General features: G+C 34.1%; 2 protein-coding genes across 2 annotated transcripts; both read right to left on the reverse strand.

The window, feature by feature from the left end:
* Positions 1-255: 255 nt before the first annotated feature.
* LOC110633877 (G-type lectin S-receptor-like serine/threonine-protein kinase RKS1) lies at positions 256-4,263 on the reverse strand. Its single transcript, XM_021782687.2, has 7 exons — positions 2,420-4,263; positions 2,099-2,236; positions 1,759-1,958; positions 1,401-1,611; positions 1,061-1,295; positions 789-939; positions 256-679 (listed from the first exon to the last, which is right to left on the reverse strand). The coding sequence occupies exons 1-7, from the start codon at positions 3,687-3,689 to the stop codon at positions 374-376; spliced, it is 2,511 nt and encodes an 836-aa protein (XP_021638379.2). The 5' UTR covers positions 3,690-4,263; the 3' UTR covers positions 256-373.
* A 2,917-nt stretch (positions 4,264-7,180) lies between these two features.
* Positions 7,181-16,377, reverse strand: LOC110633876 (uncharacterized). The gene is given in 16 exon segments (XM_058139049.1): positions 7,181-7,624; positions 7,783-7,933; positions 8,053-8,290; positions 8,418-8,628; positions 8,709-8,908; positions 9,007-9,141; positions 9,323-9,370; positions 9,373-10,636; positions 10,792-11,097; positions 13,099-13,392; positions 13,551-13,701; positions 13,828-14,065; positions 14,177-14,286; positions 14,588-14,693; positions 14,784-14,873; positions 15,090-16,377. Coding segments are annotated over 16 exon segments (5,136 nt in total). The 3' UTR covers positions 7,181-7,318.
* Positions 16,378-19,051: the final 2,674 nt, after the last annotated feature.

Below are 19,051 nucleotides of genomic sequence, written 5' to 3' on the forward strand. Positions count from 1 at the left end.
ATAAGTGAAAATTACAAGTTTTTAGGTTAACCTATTGATTTATTAACTATTTTACAAATAAAATTATTTTATAAATAAAATTTCTAATAATTTTATTTGTAAAATAGTTGATAAGTCAGTAGATTAACTTGAAAATTTTTAATTTAAAAAAATTAAAATTTAATGATTTTTATGAAAGCATAGGTAAATGTCTCAGTGGAAGTGACTTGTGTAGCTCAACTTGTGTGGGAAAGCTTTAATCAATGGAAAGTCATATGATATGAACTATTTATTATTTGATATCTTTCTCTGTTCATGAAAGCTTGCTAAATGAAATCATGGCTAGAAAAATTAGAAAAGCAAAATGATCAGATGATATTATGAGACAATATACTCAGCGACTTGCAACCTCACTAATTGTCAACTCATTCACTGAACAAAATTGTTCTTCTGCTTCTAATAAGCAAGAATTATTGCTGGACTTTCTGAAAACGAATGCAGCTTGTTTAGGAGAAGGAAGAGCAATTTCACTATTCAACATTAACACGACTGCTGACATGGTTGGTCTGTCCAAAGCATCTTCTTGCACACATAGCAGCCCAATTTGGATGCATCTCAATACTTCATCACGGGGATATGAATCCTTTAGGGAGGAATCAATTATCTCCTGTAGTCTCCCTTCTCTCCATGATTGCCATATCTATGTAGTTCATAGCATTAACAAACAAAAGATGAACCATCAACATAAATTTTTTATATATGGGTAATAGTTTGGAAGCTAAAGTATGTCAAAAGCTTATTTTGCTTACATGCCCTATCAAACTTAGGTTAGAATCCTCTTGATAAAAGCCAGTGCTCTTCTTTCCTGAAATAATCTCTAATAATATAACTCCAAAGCTGAAGACATCAGATTTTATTGAATATTTTCCGAACACCACGTATTCTGGGGACATGTAGCCGCTACATATGAAACACACAAAATATAGTCATAATGCTCCTTGCAACTTATTAGATATGAGAAAGAAAGGCATTCTTAGCAATTATTCTCTCTTCTCACTCTTCAGTGTGCAGGTATACTTACAATGTTCCAAAAATTCTGTTTGTCTTTCCTTGAATTTGGTCTCCTTCAAAGATTCTAGCTAGGCCAAAATCTGAAATTTTTGGGTTCATTTCTGCATCCAATAAAATGTTGCTAGTTTTTAAATCTCTATGGATAATTTGTAACCTGGAGTCTTGGTGCATATATAAGATTCCACGAGCAATCCCTATGATGATATTAAAGCGTCTTCTCCAATCCAAGATTGACCCTGTTTCATCTGCAACACAATTCCTATTGAGTCAGTGTCATGTCTCTCAATCATATTTCTTTTAAAATTTATAGTTTAAAGGAAACAAGACAGCAACTACATAAATTGACTTGCCAAAAAGCAATGAATCCAAGCTTCTGTTTGGCAAGTATTCATAAATTAACATTAGCTCTTCTTCCTGAATGCAACATCCTAGCAGTTTCACAAGATTCTTGTGTTGAAGCTTTGCGATCAACATAACTTCATTTTTAAATTCTTCTATTCCTTGCCCTGAGTTTTTGGATAGCCGTTTCACAGCAACCTCCTGTCCATTAGACAGCTGACCCTAAAATCATGTTTGGAAGAGTAAATTTCTCTGGACAATCAATTTAAAGCCATATTCACAAGTAAAATCTCATAATGAAAGATAAAGCATAACATGTATATACATGGCATTGGTAAAGCATCACAGAAACTATATATAGTTATATACCTTGTAAACCAAGCCAAAACCACCTTGTCCCAGCTTATTAGCTGGAGAGAAATTGTTAGTCGCTGTAAGTATTGTATTAAAATCAAAAAATGCTATGTCTGGATGATTCATGCTGCCTCGAACTTCATTTGCCACCATATTAACCTTGTGGTATGCATCAACATTTGTATTGTGCAATCTTTCATTCCATTTGTTCTTCACTGTCCTCAAAAAAGAAGAAAAGGAAAAGAAAGAGAGAGAGAGATGCAATGCACAAAAAATTCCACCATCAAACAATTCAGGAATACAAATATGCATGGAAATGCACAAAACATCAAATACAATCAATCTTGTTTCTTACTGCTTCTTTTCTTCTTCTTCTTGAGCCACAAATATGCAAATAAGATGATGACAAACCAAGCTGAAACAACTGATACTACTAAAATGGCCAACACATCCTTCCTTCCAAGAGAACCATTTGATTTTTGCACAATGTCAGCTGTATGAGTGAGAAAAACAATTTCAAATTACTCAAACAAAGAGGAAAAAAGAAATTATAGGGCAAGGCATAACAATAGCACATAAATAACCCAGAAAATTCATGCAGGGCTTGTTGGCCTTTTCTTCAATTGCATATTATCTAGTTTCATTCAAAAATTGTTAGAAGCAAGAAATACGTTACCTAATTCAATTGCATCAACACGGACATAAATGTCATATCCCTCATCCTTATTATCTACGGTATCCATTAATTCACCATACCATGCCAAACAACCAGTTCCTTTCCCAGCAATATCTATGCTTGCATATGCAGAGCACGAACAATTCCTCCTGCATTCCTGTTCACAGTCCATAGGAGGCATGTTCATGTTCACCCAAACTGCTGCTGAAGTATCAGGAATCTTAACATCTGCCACTTTGACAAATCCTTCTCCATGCCCACATACTGAAGAAGTGTCTAGGCGCTTTCTAACACACCCATCTGACCCATCTCGCAGAATATGCCAGTTTCTTGGGGACTTGGGCTCATAACCAGGTAAACAATTACATTCAAATTTTTGAATAATATGGTTTGAATCACATTTTCCATAGGGACCACAATGCCCATAAATATCACACTGATTAATGGGTTCTGACACACATTCCTTCCATTTGCCAGTACTTTCATGCCATGTCAGGTGCTTAATAAATCCAACATAGTTCAACACTATTCTTAGGATAACAGAAGCATCAGCAAGAAAGTAGGCCACGTATATCTCATCTTCATTGTTGATAAAACTGAAGTTCCACACACCTGTATAACTTCTGAATGGCCATGGGTAGCTTCGCCAATAATTTTTTCTACCGTCAGAGAGAAAGATTTGTGGTGATCCAGCTGGATTGAGCTTAAGCAAGTAATCTCCAGTTCCAGGGTCATCTGCTGACTTCCATGATGTTAAGGTCAAGTAATGACCAGTCTTCGGATACAGTCCAACTTTCATATCTGGAAGCAGAGTATCTGTCGGATAATCAAAGCTTTGCCACACAATTCTTTTACTTCTATCTTCAATCAAAATAAAGTTTCCTGAATCCAAGAGCTGAGCTACATAAGTATCTGCAACTTCCACCGAGACATTTGAAGACCATACAGGAACTGTCTGGCTATGATTGCTGTAGAGAATGAGATTTCCATATTGATTAATGGAGAGAATTCCTGAAGAGCCCTTGATTGGATGGTTCCTATTTGCTACCCAAACCACATTATGCTCTCGGACTTTGTGGTACCAGATTCCAAGATATCTATACCCGGAACTTCCAGGGCTAAAAAATCCTAACGCAAATTTCTTTTCTCTGGAGATTAGAAGCTGGCCATCTTGAAGGGTTTGTTTTATGGCTATGGTGTCCCTGGAGGAAGAAAGTGTGAAATGGAGGATTAGAAGTAAAGATTGCAGGAACAACGTTTGAAAATCCATACTGGTTCTCTAGTCTTCTCTTCACTGAATTTAACCGTGTGTCGAATTTGATCATACTTTCAATTAAGAGAAGTCCTCAGCTGGCTAAGACTTCTCGCAAGTAAAGAGTGATTTTGTTGACAACTACATTCTTCCCCAATGTCCTGTAGTGAAAAAAAATGAAAAACAATAATTGATTTTGCAATTTTGTCAAATTTTGCGGGGCTGCAAATAGACCATAGCCCAATTTTGGAGAAAGGAAAATGAAGAAACTGTCCTGTCCTGTGCCCATTGGACCAAATGCGCTAACTTGGAGGAAAGTTAGGAAATTTTGGTTGACGCAGCCGTAAGGGAATTAACAAGAATTTCTCGTGTTGTTTTCTTTCTATCACAGATCAACAGCAGCATCCTTACTCATTATGACATCATTGTGACATTTAATCGAATATATGGACTGCAGTCCATGAAACCCGAAATCACTGTCCCAGGGAAATTACGACGGAGGGCGTTTCTGTGCACAATCAATGGAAATCATTATTTGCTATTTTTTTTTTTTTTGAAGTAGGGGAATTGGAGAGTGAAAATTGGAACCTGACACTGAGTGATATACATTCAAACAGAACCAGGTTAAGCATTATTTGGTAATTTTAGTTTTTGACAAAAGGGAATCAAGAATTAATATTTGGTATAGTTAGAGACTAAATGATAATTTATTCTAAAAAAAATTCAATTTTGTAAAAAAATATAAATTTTTTTACAACTGCATGCTTAGTTATTCCTTTGTCATGATTTATTCTAAAATGGAGACGTCACTGATCGGATTTTTACTAGTATCTGATCTGATCGGATTCTAATAGAACATATTTAGGTATTATATAATAGGGTTTAGGATTGGTTCAGATTTAAAAAATAATACATGTGACAGGTTCGAGTTGGGTTTGAGTTTTATATGTTGGGTATCAATTACCCAAACCTGTTTATATAAATACTTAATTAAATATAAAATATATTTTTTTTATAATAATATTTATAAATTTTTATATATTTTATTTTACATAAAATGAAATTTAAATATTTTATGAAATTATTAAATTTTTAAAATATAAATTATTAATTAAAATAATTTTTTATGCAAAAAATTAATTAAAAAATATAAAATTAAATGGGTTCAGATTTTTTTCGGGTAATAATAATAGGATTTGGAACGAATTCAGATAGTTGAGAATAAATTTTAATCCAGTTTGAGATAAGTTCAGGTTTTGATAATATTAATTGAGTTCAGATTTGAGTAGGGTGATTTTTGCGGATACCCTATCTGTTGCCATCCATATTCTAAAAGAGTTAAGGATGAAACACACTTTACTGTTTATGTACTCCTAAAGAGTTGTTGATTAGATTCTTTCTATTTTATTTACTTAAACTCTCGTAATATTCATATTTTATGTGTTTATTTTATCTTTTTATAGTTTATACGTTTTCGTGATGCACAATATCTACAATATCAATTAATTTTCCATCCCATGTTAAACAACTAATCCCTTTCCCAGCAATATCTATGCTTGATTATGTTGAGTATTAAAGAAATAAAACTATTTTGAGGCTCATTTAACAACTTAAACCTTTAAGTTGAGTGGCCTCTTGATAAAATTTCAGTGAGACCCAAAAGCCATAGAAAGAATGGTGGGCCTGAGACTTAAGGAATCAACCAAAGATGAGCTAGACTCATAAGCTAAGTCAAAGATGAGTCAGACTCAAGTGGATCTATAAATTAGTCAAAGGAAAGCTTAGATCTAATGGCAGAGCCAAGAGGAGCAAGACCCATGTAAATGAGTCACTCCATGCAATGGTAAGTGATAATTGAGCTTGTAAGGAGTATGAGAATATGTCTTGTGGGAATAAGTCCCACATCTGTAGAGTGTAAAATAAATTGAAGGGCATATAGTTAACTTTCCATTTTGATGATGGAGGGTCCAATTTCTGAAAGACAGTAGGCTTGTTTGTTAATTCACACTCATGGGCGGCCCCTGATTTTCAACATATATAGTATCATAACCTCTAAGACTAAAAAGTCTTAGAATTAAAATCATGCCCCCCATTTATTAATTAAAATTTCAGTACAAACGAAGTTGGGCCTGTGCTTATTACTTTCAGCTGCTGAAGTGTCATGTACTTTAACACGTGCTAACTGTCATACTAGTTGTTTGAGAAATTCTGAATAGCCCAATGTTACTCTGATGATAACAGAAGCATCAGCAAGATCGAAAATCACGTATATCTCATCTTTGATTGTTGACAAAACAGACGTTGGACACATCTGAATATATTTTCAATGGTTATGCAATGTCTCGCCAATAAAGTTCTGTAACCCAGTAAAGAAAGACTTATGGGATTCTAGGAAAATTATAAGATGCTGTTGTTATGTACCATATACTCGTAAGAATTCAGTTATCCCATTAAGTATGGGATGTGGGTCTCCTCTCATTGTGAGAGGAGTACATCCTAATAAAACCTCTGGGATTCTATCGAGTTTACCTGAATCGAGTAGTCTCCAGTTCCTGGACAACTGCTGATCTCCAGGATATCAGGAACTGCTGAAAAACCATTCTCTGGTTCAACCCAAGTTTCATGCCTTGTAGCAGAGTATCTGTCAGATAATCAAAGCTATTCCGAGAAATTATTTCATTTCTATCTCTGCTCAAAACCAAGTTTCCTGAATCCAAAAGCTAAGTTTTGAAGTATCTGTCACTCCCATTGAGACTTCTTAGACCATACAGAAATTTTCTGGTTGTGGTTGCTATAGAGAATGAGATTTTCATAGTGATCAATTGATAGGACTGCTGAGGTACCATAGATTGGATCATTCCTATTTGCTATCCACACCACAATTTGCTCTTGGACTATATGGTACCAAATTCCATGAAATCTATACCTGGAACTTAACAGGACTAGAAAATCCTAATGCAAAATTCTTTTCTTTGGAAATTAAAAGGTTACCATCTTGAAAGGTTTGGTTTATGGTTATGGTTTCCCTGGAGGAAGAAAATGTGAAATGGAGGATTAGAAGAAAAGATTGCAGAAACAACATCTGAGAATCCATATTGTTTCTAAAATCTTCAATGACTGTACTTTCTTTGGGGATCTAATGATTTATATTTTCAATGAAGAAGAAAATTCCTCAACAAAAATGACTTTTGAAAATCAAAATTTCACATTTCTTCTCTTTGTGATTGATTGTGAAAATAAAAAATGACTTGATCAGTGGGAACAAACCATTTCCGATCAAGCATAAACATGAACACATTGAATAATTAGGGAAGAAAAAACAATATATATATATATATATATATTGAAGAGATGGGTCAAAGTATGTGCATGCTGCTTCTCTGACTATAATGTAGATAGATGGACCCAAAAATTAGAAAATAAAACCCCTTTTACTACCGCTGCTGATGAACTTAGCTCAGAATGAAAAAATGAAATAAGACCGGACAAGATAAAATAAGCTAACCCCGTAATCTCAAAGCTATATTGGTGATTATTTTACAGAATATTAAGGTTCCACAACATATTTTTGTTTATTCTCGAGGTAAAGAGCATATTATACATCCCTATACTAAAAATTTATGTATAATCAATGAAAGATAATGTATTCAGCGACATACAACCTCTGTAATTGTTTCCTCATCCACAGATAAAAATCCATCTCTTTCTGCTGATGGGTTAGAGATATTATTAGACTTTCTAAAAATGAATGCAGGCTGTTTTGAAGTAGGAAGAGTAGTTTCACCATTCAGCATTAAAACAACTGCTGACATTGTTGGTCTGATCAATACATTTTCCTGCACACATAAGAGCCCTATCTGGATGCATCTCAATACTTCATTTGGAGAACAAGACTCCTTCAATGATGAACCAACTATCTCCAAGGCTCTCCCTTCTCTCCATAAATGCCATATCTATGTATTCATAACGTTAGCATACATGAGAAGAATTATCTAACATAAATTGTAATAGTTTGGAAATCAATTGTGACAAATTTCAGTGCTATACCATATAGGAAATCAATTCAAAATTTAGTGATGATTAAAATAAATTCCAACATCTTTTAACTTACTTCCCCAGTCATGCTTAGGTAAGAATCCTCTTGGCAAAAGCTATTACTCTTCTTCCCTGTAATAATCTCTAACAATATTATTCCAAAACTAAAGACATCAGATTTTGTTGAAAACTTTCCAAATACTGCATATTCTGGAGGCATGTATCCACTGCATATGGAAAAAAATATATAGTTATGTATAATGCTCATTCACAGTTACTGGATATAAGAAATATTTCTTATGTCAATGATTCTCCGTCTTGCTGCTGGGTATGTAGGCATACTTACAATGTTCCAGCAATTCTGTTGGTCTTTTCCTGAATTTGGCTGCTTTTGAAGATTCTAGCGAGGCCAAAATCTGAAATTTTTGGGTTCATTCCTTCGTCCAATAGAATGTTGCTAGTTTTCAAGTCTCTATGGATAATTCCCAACCCGGAGTCTTGGTGAATATATACGAGTCCAAGGGCAATCCCAACAATAATATCAAAGCGTTTTTGCCAATCTAAAACCAACCTTCTTGTCTCATCTATCAAAAAATTTCCATTTAAATCAGTGCCAAGTTATTATTAAATATCTGTCCATCAATAGTATTGCTGAAACTGACAATTAGAGGATAGTGGAATACAATGCTAGAAGATATACACAATATTTACCAAAAATAAAGGAGTCCAAGCTTTTGTTTGGTAAGTATTCATAAACTAGGATAGGTTCTTCTCCCTGAATGCAACATCCTATGAGTTTCACAAGATTCTTGTGCTGAAGTTTTGCAGTCAACATAACTTCATTTTTAAATTCTTCCATTCCTTGCACTGAATTATTCAATAGTCTTTTCACAGCGACCTCCTTTCCATTAGAAAATTTACCCTGCAATCACAACAACAGAGACTAAGAGAAGCACATGTACACAATTTTGAGACATTTTCACAGAAACTACATGTATCTACCTTATAAACCACACCAAAACCACCTTGTCCTAATTTGTTATCTGGGGAGAAATTGTTAGTTGCAGCAAGTATTGTGCTGAGATTGAAAAATGCAATGTCTGGATAACTGATGCTACCTTCAACTTCATTTCCCACCAAAGTTTCCTTGTAGTATGAATTGCTATTTGTTTCAAGCCATCTTTTGTTCCATTTGTTCCTCACTGCCATCCAAAAGATGAAGCCACAATGCTTACTCATATCAGCAGTATAAATATACATAGAAAAGGCAGAGAACATCACACAAAATCTTGTTTCTTACCCCTTTTCTTCTTCTTCTTAAGCCACAAATAAGCCAATATGACGATGACAAGCCAAGCTGAAAAACCTGATGTTACTAAAATGGCCAACATATCTTTCCTTTTAAGAAAATCATTTGATTTTTGGGCCATTTCAGCTGTATTAGCAGGGGAAAAAAGTTAACATTATTACAACAAGGTGGGAAAATAAGTTAAAAGGCAAGGTATAATAATAGAAAAAAAGCATAGACAATTTCATGCAGGGCTGTTTAGCCAATTTGTCACCTGATAATACAAATTGGTGTTGCTCAAAATTTGTTACCGGAAAGTATACGTTACCTAACTCAACTGCATCAACACGAACATGAATATCATATCCTTCTTCTTATTTTGTACAGTGTCCATCAATTCGCCACACCATGTCAAACAACCAGTTCCTTGCCTGGCAATTTCTATGCTTGCATATGCAGAGCATGAACAATTCCTCCTGCATTCCTTTTCACAGTCTTTCGGACTCATGTTCATGCTTACCCAAACTGCTGCAGAAGTATCAGGTATTTTAACATGTGCCACTTTCACAAATCCTTCTCCTTGTCCACATACTGAGGTAGACTCTAGCCGCTTCCTGACGCAACCACCTGATGCATCTTTCAGAATATTCCAGTCCCTTGGGAACTTCGGTTCATACCCTGGTAAACAATCACATTCAAATTCTCGACTAGTTTGGTCTTGAAGATCACAAATTCCATAGGTGCCACAATATCCATATCTGTAACACAGAGACATAGGTAGCGACCAAAATTCCTTCCATTTGCCATCTTTTTCATGCCATGCTAATTTCTTAACATGTCCTGAATTGTACAACTTTGTTCTAACGATAGCCGAAGGATCAGAAATATAGTAGGCCAGGTATATCTCTTCATCATTGTTGACAAAACTGACATTAGATGTATCTGCATAACTTTTCAATGGCCAAGTATAGCCTCGCCAAATATATTCTGTATCCCTGTAAAGAAAGGCCTGCGGTGATCCTTTTGGGTTGATTCGAAATGAGAAGTTTCCAGTTCCAGGGTCATCTGCTGATCTCCATGATATCGGGATGTGTTGTATACCTGTCCTTCGGTTGAACCCAAGTTTCATTCCAGGTAGCACAGTATCTGTAGGATGATCAAAGCTCTGCCACACAACTCTTTTACTTTTATTGTGAACCAAAATCAAATTTCCCGTATCCAAGAGCTGAGCTACACAAGTATCTGTAACCTCCACTGACACATTTGTAGACCATACCGAAACTTTCCGGTCATGGTTTCTGTAGAGAATGAGATTTCCATAGTGGTCCATTGATAGAACTCCTGTGGTACCATTGATTGGATCATTCCTATTTGCTACCCACAACACGGTTTGCTCTTGGACTTTATGGTACCAGATTGCAAGATATCTATATCTGGAACTTCCGGGACTAAAGAATCCCAATGCAAAGTTATTTTCTCTAGAGATCATAAGGTTACCATCTTGAATGACTTGGTTTATGGTTATGGTATCTTTGGAAGAAGAAACTATGAAGTGCAGGATAAGAAGAAGAAGAAAAGATTGAAGAAACAGTTTGTGAAAATACATAATGTTTCTATGATCTTCTTGACTGAATGTAGATTTTGGTTATACAGTCGATTAATATAATGTTTTTATAGAGATAGAATTGTGGTGATCCAGATGGATTGAGCTTAAGGGAGTAGTCGCCATTTCCAAGGTCATCTGCTGAGTTCCATGATGTTAAGGGCAAGTGATCCTGTCTTCAGATTCAGCCTAACTTTCATATCAGGAAGCAGAGCATCAGTCGGATAATCAAAGCTTTGCCACACAATTCTTTTACTTCTATCTTGAACCCAAATCAAGTTTCCTGAATCCAAGAGCTGAGCTAAACAAGTATTTGCAACTTTCACAGAGACATTTGTAGACCATACAGGAACTATCTGGCTATTATTGCTATAGAGAATAAGATTGCCATGTTGATTAATGAAGAGAACTCCTGAATAGCCGCTTATTGGATGGTTCCTATTTGCTACCGAAACCACATTTTGCACTCGGACTTTGTGGTACCAGATTCCAAGATATACCTGGAACTTCCAGGCCTAAAAAATCCTAATGCAAAATTCTTTTCTCTGGAGATAAGAAGGTGGACATCTTGAATAGTTTGGTTTATGGCTATGGTGTCGCTGGAGGAAGAAAGTGTGACATGGATGATTAGAAGAAAAGATTTCAGTAAAAACGTTTGAAAATCCATACTGGTTCTCTAGTCTTCACCGAAGTGAACCTTCTTTTGGATTTGGTCATATTTTCAACGGAGCCCTCAGCTGGCTAAGACTTCTGACAAGTAAACAGTGATTTTGTTGACAACTAAATTCTTCACCAATGGCCTGTCGTGAAAAAATAGAAAGAAACAATGATTTTGCATTTTGTCAAATTTTGTCCAGGGAACGGCAATAGACCGCAGACTACTTTTGAGATGGGAATATGAAGAAACTTTCCTGTGCCCATTGGACCAAATGCACTAACTTGGAAGAAAGTTTGGAAATTTTGTTGATGCAGGCGTAGGAGGTTTAATGACGAGAGTTGACGATAGTTTTTGTTTATTGTTTTCTTTCTATAACAGATCAACATCAGCATCCCCACTCATTGTGACATTTAATCGAATACATGGACTGCAGTCCTTGAAACACGATATACCCATCAAAAGGTAAACATAACGGACGGCACTTCCTGTACAAATAATCAACGGAGGATAGATCAATAAATTGAAAAGTGAAGGAAGATGAGGTTTTGAATTAATATGAGAGTTATGTGAAGTGCCTATTTCATGTATCTTGTATATGAACAGTCTATAGATGTATTTAGTGCTTAGGAACATGTGTGGATTGCTGATGCATATATGATATCTAAAATCAATTCTTACCAGAAAAGAAGGTTGATAATCTAGAATAAATTTTCACATGTCTAAATTGCCAGTGGCAACTCTAACATTTTCAAGTAAACCAAACATCCACAACTAGGCAAGGCAAAGCAAAGTAAGGCAAGTTTTTTAATATCATGTTGTTGGTTGAGAGGAAGGTAAGTTATGCGATGATTTACTAATTTTATGTTGTTTGGATTAAAAGAACAAGAAGGTAATAATTGTTAATGACTAATATTTAATTTATAAAAGCCTCCCTAACATTCTAATTTGGTGAATTGAAAAATTGAAGGTTATGAAAGTTTTAAAAATTTTTAAAACTTTACCTTTTCCATAAAAGGATTTTCTTATTAAACTCGATCTATCATAAATTAAAGACATAAGATGTACTTACTTATTTAAAATATAAATCTAAATGTTTGTGTATTGAGTTCATGATAGACTCGGTCTAAGTAAAAATTTTTCTATATAAAAAAAAATTTATATACAAAACCTTTCTCTCAATTAAGTTCATATGTCTTAATTACGTTAAAATAAAAAAAAAAAAAAAAAACAACAAAACAAAACACTTATCCTGCCTCCATAAACTTGGGTCCAAATAAAGTGCAAAGGCACTTTACTCTCCATTTCCTTGAGATATTAGGCTATTGCTGACACTAGATGTCTTTTTCTTCAATAAGTTTTCTTTCACAACTTCAATACCTCTTTCTCTATCACTAGCTTTTCTCTCCAATTCCCACTTCGTTGCTTGTGTTGCCTCCCATTGGAATGGTAGCTATTTATAGCCATGAAGTGTGCTTGGAGTTGAGTAATATTTGGCCCCACATTCTTAATTAAAGGCAAGATACATCAAATCTTGGTGAAGGATAAGAAAGATTCATTCAAGATTGAATTTCTTTTCCAAAATTGTGGAAGATTCATTTTGGGCCATGGCAAGATTTTGCCATTAATGTGAATCCTCTTGTATCAATTCAAGGCATGCTTTAACAGAATGAAAAAATGAAATAAGACTGGACAAGATAAAATAAGCTAACCCCATAATCTCAATGCTATTTACTCATTGTTTTGCTGAACATTAAGGTTCCCCAACATATTTTTGCTTTTTCTTGGATAAATAGCATATTATACATCCCTATACTAAAACTTTATAGTGTATTTAGCGACATACAACCTCTGTAATTGTTTCCTCATCCACAGAACAAAATCTATCTTTTTTTGCTGATCGATTAGAATTGTTATTAGACTTTCTAAGAACGAATGCAGGCTGTTTAGGAGTAGGAAGAGTAGTTTCACTATTTAACATTAAAACGACTGCCGACATTGTTGGTCTGTCCAATACATCTTCTTGCACACATAAGAGCCCTATCTGGATGCATCTAAGTACTTCATCAGGAGAAGAAGTCTCCTTCATTGATGAATCAACTATCTCCAAGGCTCTCCCTTCTCTCCATAAATGCCATATCTATGCATTCATAACGTCAGCATACATGAGAAGAATTATCAAACATAAATTGTAATAGTTTGGAAATCAATTGTGACAAATTTCAGTCTTGTACCATATAGTAAATCAATGCAAAATTCAGTGATGGTTAAAGTAAATTCCAACATCTTTTAACTTACTTCCCCAGTCATGCTTAGGTAAGAATCCTCTTGACAAAAGCTATTATTCTTCTTCCCTGTAATGATCTCTAATAATATGATTCCAAAGCTAAAGACATCAGATTTTGTTGAAAACTTTCCAAACACTGCATATTCTGGAGGCATATATCCACTATATATGAAAAAAAAAAAAACAACAATGGTCATATATAATCCTTATTCACAGTTATTTGATACAAGAAAGATTTCTTATATCAATAATTCTATGGCTTGCTGTTAGTTGTGTCGGAATACTTACAATGTTCCAGCTATTCTGTTTGTCTTTTCTTGAATTTGGTTGCTTTTGAAGATTCTAGCCAGGCCAAAATCTGAAATTTTTGGGTTCATTTCTTCATCCAATAGAATGTTGCTAGTTTTTAGATCTCTATGGATAATTCCCAACCTGGAGTCTTGGTGAATATATAAGAGTCCACGAGCAATCCCAACGATAATATCAAAGCGTTTTTGCCAATCTAAAACCAACCTTCTTGTTTCATCTATAAAAAAATTTCCATTTAAATCAATGCCAATTTATTATTAACAGATACAATTAGACAACGAGTTGAATACAATGCTAGGAAATAGAGTAGGATATACACAAGATTTACCAAAAATAAAGGAGTCCAAGCTTTTGTTTGGCAAGTATTCATAAACTAGGATAGGTTCCTCTCCCTGAATGCAACATCCTACGAGTTTCACCAGGTTCTTGTGCTGAAGTTTTGCAGTCAACATAACTTCATTTTTAAATTCTTCTGTTCCTTGTGCTGAATTATTAGATAGTCTTTTCACGGCGACCTCCTTTCCATTAGACAATTTACCCTGCAATCACATTTAGACATTTTAAATCTCACAATGGCGGATTGAGACTAAGAAAAGCACATGTACAAAATTTTGAGACATTTTTACAGAAACTATATGCATTTACCTTATAAACCACACCAAAACCACCTTGTCCTAGTTTGTTATCTGGAGAGAAATTGTTAGTCGCAGCAAGTATTGTTCTGAGATTGAAAAATGCAATGTCTGGATGACTGGTGCTTCCTTCAACTTCATTTTCCACCAACGTACCCTTGTAGTATGCTTTGCTATTTGTATCAAGCCATCTTTTGTTCCATTTGCTCCTCACTGTCATCAAAAAGATTGAAACCACAATGCTTACTCATATCAGCAGTATAAATATACCTAGAGAACATCATACAAAATCTAGCTTCTTACCCCTCTTCCTCTTCTTCAGCCACAAATATGCCAATATGATAATGACAAGCCAGGCTGAAACACCTGATACTACTAATATGGCCAGCATATCTTTCCTTTTAAGAAAATTATTTGATTTTTGGGCCATTTCAGCTGTATCAGTAGGGAAAAGAAATTAAAATTATTCCAACAAAGTGGAAAGAGAAGCAGTTAAAAGGCAAGGCATAATGAAAGAAAATAAGCACGGACAATTCACGCAGGGCTCTTTAGCCAATTTGTCACCTGATAACACAAATTGGTGTTGTTCAAAATTTGTTACTGGAAAGCATACATTACCTAATTCAACTGCATCAACACGAACATGAATATCATATCCTTCTTCCTTATTATTTACAGTGTCCATCAATTCGCCATACCATGTCAAACAACCAGTCCCTTTCCTGGCAATTTCTATGCTTGCATATGCAGAGCATGAACAATTCCTCCTGCATTCCTCTTCACAGTCTTTCGGACTCATGTTCATGCTCACCCAAACTGCTGCAGAAGTATCAGGTACTTTAACATGTGCCACTTCCACAAATCCTTCTCCATGTCCACATACTGAGGTAGACTCTAGCCGCTTCCTGACACACCCACCTGATGCATCTTTCAGAATATTCCAGTCCCTCGGGAACCTGGGTTCATACCCTGGCAAACAATCGCATTCAAATACAAGACCATGGTCATGAGGATTACAAATTCCATAGGTGCCACAATACCCATAAGGATCACACAGAGACATAGGTGCCGACCAAAATTCCTTCCATTTGCCATCTTTTTCATGCCATATTAGTTTCTTAAGAAGTCCTGAATTGTACAACTTTACTCTTGCGATAAGAGAAGCATCAGAAATATAGTAGGCCAGGTATATCTCATCATCATTGTTGACAAAACTGACATTAGATGCATTTGCATATCTTTTCAAGGGCCAAGTAAAGCCTCGCCAAATGTATTCTGTACCCACGAAAAGAAAGGCCTGAGGGGATCCTTTGGGGTTGATCTGAAACGAGAAGTTTCCAGTTCCAGGGTCATCTGCTGATCTCCATGATTTCATGATGTGTTGCATGCCTGTCCTTCGGTTGAACCCAAGTTTCATTCCTGGTAGCACAGTATCTGTAAGATGATCAAAGCTCTGCCACACAACTCTTTTACTTGTGTCGTGAACCAAAATCAAATTTCCTGTATCCAAGAGCTGAGCTACACAAGTATCAGTAACATCCACTGACACATTTGTAGACCATACTGGAACTTTCTGGTCATGGTTGCTATAGAGAATGAGATTTCCATAGAGGTCCATTGATAGAACTCCTGAGGTACCAGTGATTGGATCATTCCCATTTGCTACCCACACCACAGTTTGCTCTCGGACTTTATGGTACCAGATTCCAAGATATCTATACCTGGAACTTCCCGGACTAAAGAATCCTAATGCAAAATTATTTTCTCTAGAGATCAGAAGGTTACCATCTTGAATGATTTGGTTTATGGTTATGGTGTCTTTGGAAGAAGAAACTGTGAAGTGCAGGATTACAAGAAGAAGAAGAAAAGATTGAAGAAACAATTTGTGAAATTCCATAACGTTTCTATGGTCTTCTTGATTGAATGTGGATTTTGGTTATAATACATTCAATTAATCTCATAATTCTAGTTGAGATTTCTGAGTTTTTTTTTTTATTATTATTTTGGGCTGAGAATTCTTCTGAGGTTGGGACTTGGGAGTGGATTTGTTGACATAAATGTACAATTGAGAAAATGTTTTACAAACAAAATTACCTCATTGTCTGGACCTTTGCAAGTTAATGTTTATGTCTTGAACCCCAATGCTTTTTGTTGTATAAACCGTGACTCAAAAATTTGGGAAAAAAAATTCAATTTGAACAATTAATTATACTCATGAGATCAACCATGACCCAAATTTTGAAAAAATGTTGTCGATAGAGTGAATAAGTAGTCTTAACCAATATAAATTATTAATTTATCTTTAAATTTTATCATTACGAACACTTTTATTCTTAAATTTAGTATTAAAAAATTATTTTTTTTTATAAAAAAGTATTAATCTATATAAATATTACAAAGTTGAGTTTTAAAATAATTTAACACAACATTGACAAGTGGAAATTCATTATTTGCCAAGTGGATCTTTATATAAAGAGAATAAGAAAATAAAAATTCTATTAGTTATAGTTCCACCTAAAAGCCCTTCCTTCTTCAACTTACTATTCCCCTTTCCCTTTTTTTTTTTTCTCTTCAATTCTCTTATACCCTTAATTATGGGAGGTAGCTGCTTCAGTTTTTGACAATTATGGGAGGTAGCTGCTTCAGTTTTTGACCTGTCTATAGAGGTAAGAAGTCATTTCATATACCAAGTTCTTTTTTCTTATTTTAATGGATAGATAACGGTTTGTTCCTTGAATATGAAATGCTTTGTTGATTTTATTTACCTGTCAATAAATAATTGGAGACAAAATGAAAACCCATTGTCAGAAGTTTCTCAATTACAAGAAACATGTACAACTCAGGAAGGACTATCGTTTTGGGCCAAGAAACAAAGCTGGAGACTGGAGCAGAATTTTTGGAGGCTAGTCTACTAACCAATATATACCGAAAATGGTTAAATTTGCTTAATGTTTTAAATGGATTTCGCAAACACTGCACTGAGTTTGCAGTAAGAGAACAGGCTGCAGCAAATGGAAGCAGTGAGAATTGCTTTCGCATACAGGGAAAAATTGAAGATGAATGAGGAGGGGGAGAGAGTTGCAAGGATTATAATGGGGCAATGTTGATTGGGCAACTATCTGATCTCATTTCCTTCTATTACATAGTGGAAAAAAAATATGCTTCAAGGCTTTAAAGATGAAAGCTTCAGGACTCTGTAAGTGAAGTGGTTGAATTATAATGGACGAATATGGTATTAGTAATTGCCACCTCGTTCAAATTTTGCATGCATTTTTCACCTATGCTTAAATTTCACCCATTATATATGATCCTTGCAACTCTTTAATTATACAAGTTGTAAATAAAAAGCTTGTATAAGGGTATAATTTGATTGTGATTGTATCCTTACCTTTTGATAAAGAAAAGGAAAGAAAGAAAAAGCACCCCACTAGATTGGCCTACGTAAATTATATAATTCAGTACTGGAAAAATCTGAACAGGGTATATTAGTGCATATTTTTTTTAATAAAAGCATTATTTTAAATGCTATTAAAAAAATAATTTAGAAAAAGCTATTTTATTATTTTAGTATTCTTATAACTAAAATTTATCAAATTTAATTTTAAATTATTTTTTAATAGTCTTTAAGTAGTATATTTAAAAAGTAATTTTCTCAATATGAGTTCTAATAGCAATGCTAAAAAAGCACTTAATTTGAGACTCCAATGAATATATATATATATATATTGACATTTAAAATCAGAAAAATGAAAACTAATGTCAGACAACACATTTGATTATCAATAATTTATTTTCTTTTTCTTAGGTTTAACTTTTTTCTATTGAAAAATGTTATCGTATTGGCTAGCCAAATAAACAACTCAATTTATGCAATTTTGAAGGACCTTCTCATTGGCATTAAAAAAAAAAATAAAACTAAAGAGATAATTAATTACAACAAGTTCCTTATAACATATCCTTTTTGTATGATAAATATTGAGACATTTAAGCTCAAATATTCTTTATCATGAAATAGGTGATTCCAATTTTGTTATGTTACATTAATTTAATTTTGATGAAATAAACAATATTTTATTCTAAGTTCAAATTTTAATATTTTTATCTTATAATAATTTTTTTTTAAAATATATTTTATTGGCATCTTATTTTTTATATTCCTTCTTAAAATATATATATATATATATATATATATATATATATATATATATATATATATATATCCTTTTATATTTTCACAGTTTCTTTTATAAATATTGTTAAAAATATTTTAAATAAATTAAATATAAATATAAGAACCAAATTTAACTAATAATTGAATGAGCAGGACTAAATTTAGCCCTAATTAGGGATTAAGTTGCTGAAAACTATTATTCCACAGGCTCATGATTTTGAATACCAAAAATAATAAAAAAACAGTGCTAGTGGGAGAAATTCTTTCAATGAAATTCACTGTAAGCAATATCTGTACAAATAATTTCTTTTGTCATGTAGTGGAACAAGCCATTTCGGGTCAAGCATAAGCATGGGATAAATTTTGACAATCGTCCGTGAACTTATCTAGTATAATATTA

This window comes from Hevea brasiliensis, chromosome 17 (genome assembly GCF_030052815.1).
Source record: "Hevea brasiliensis isolate MT/VB/25A 57/8 chromosome 17, ASM3005281v1, whole genome shotgun sequence".
NCBI lineage: Eukaryota > Viridiplantae > Streptophyta > Magnoliopsida > Malpighiales > Euphorbiaceae > Hevea > Hevea brasiliensis.

Excerpts from the sequence above, each read along its gene's own strand:
- LOC110633877 (XM_021782687.2), bottom strand. The coding sequence starts at position 3,689 with ATGGATTTTCAAACGTTGTTCCTGCAATCTTTACTTCTAATCCTCCAT. Across the intron at positions 1,612-1,758 it reads GTTTTGGCTTGGTTTACAAG|GGTCAGCTGTCTAATGGACA; the intron begins GTATATAACTAT and ends ACATGATTTTAG. Across the intron at positions 680-788 it reads ACCTAAGTTTGATAGGGCAT|ATATGGCAATCATGGAGAGA; the intron begins GTAAGCAAAATA and ends TGAACTACATAG.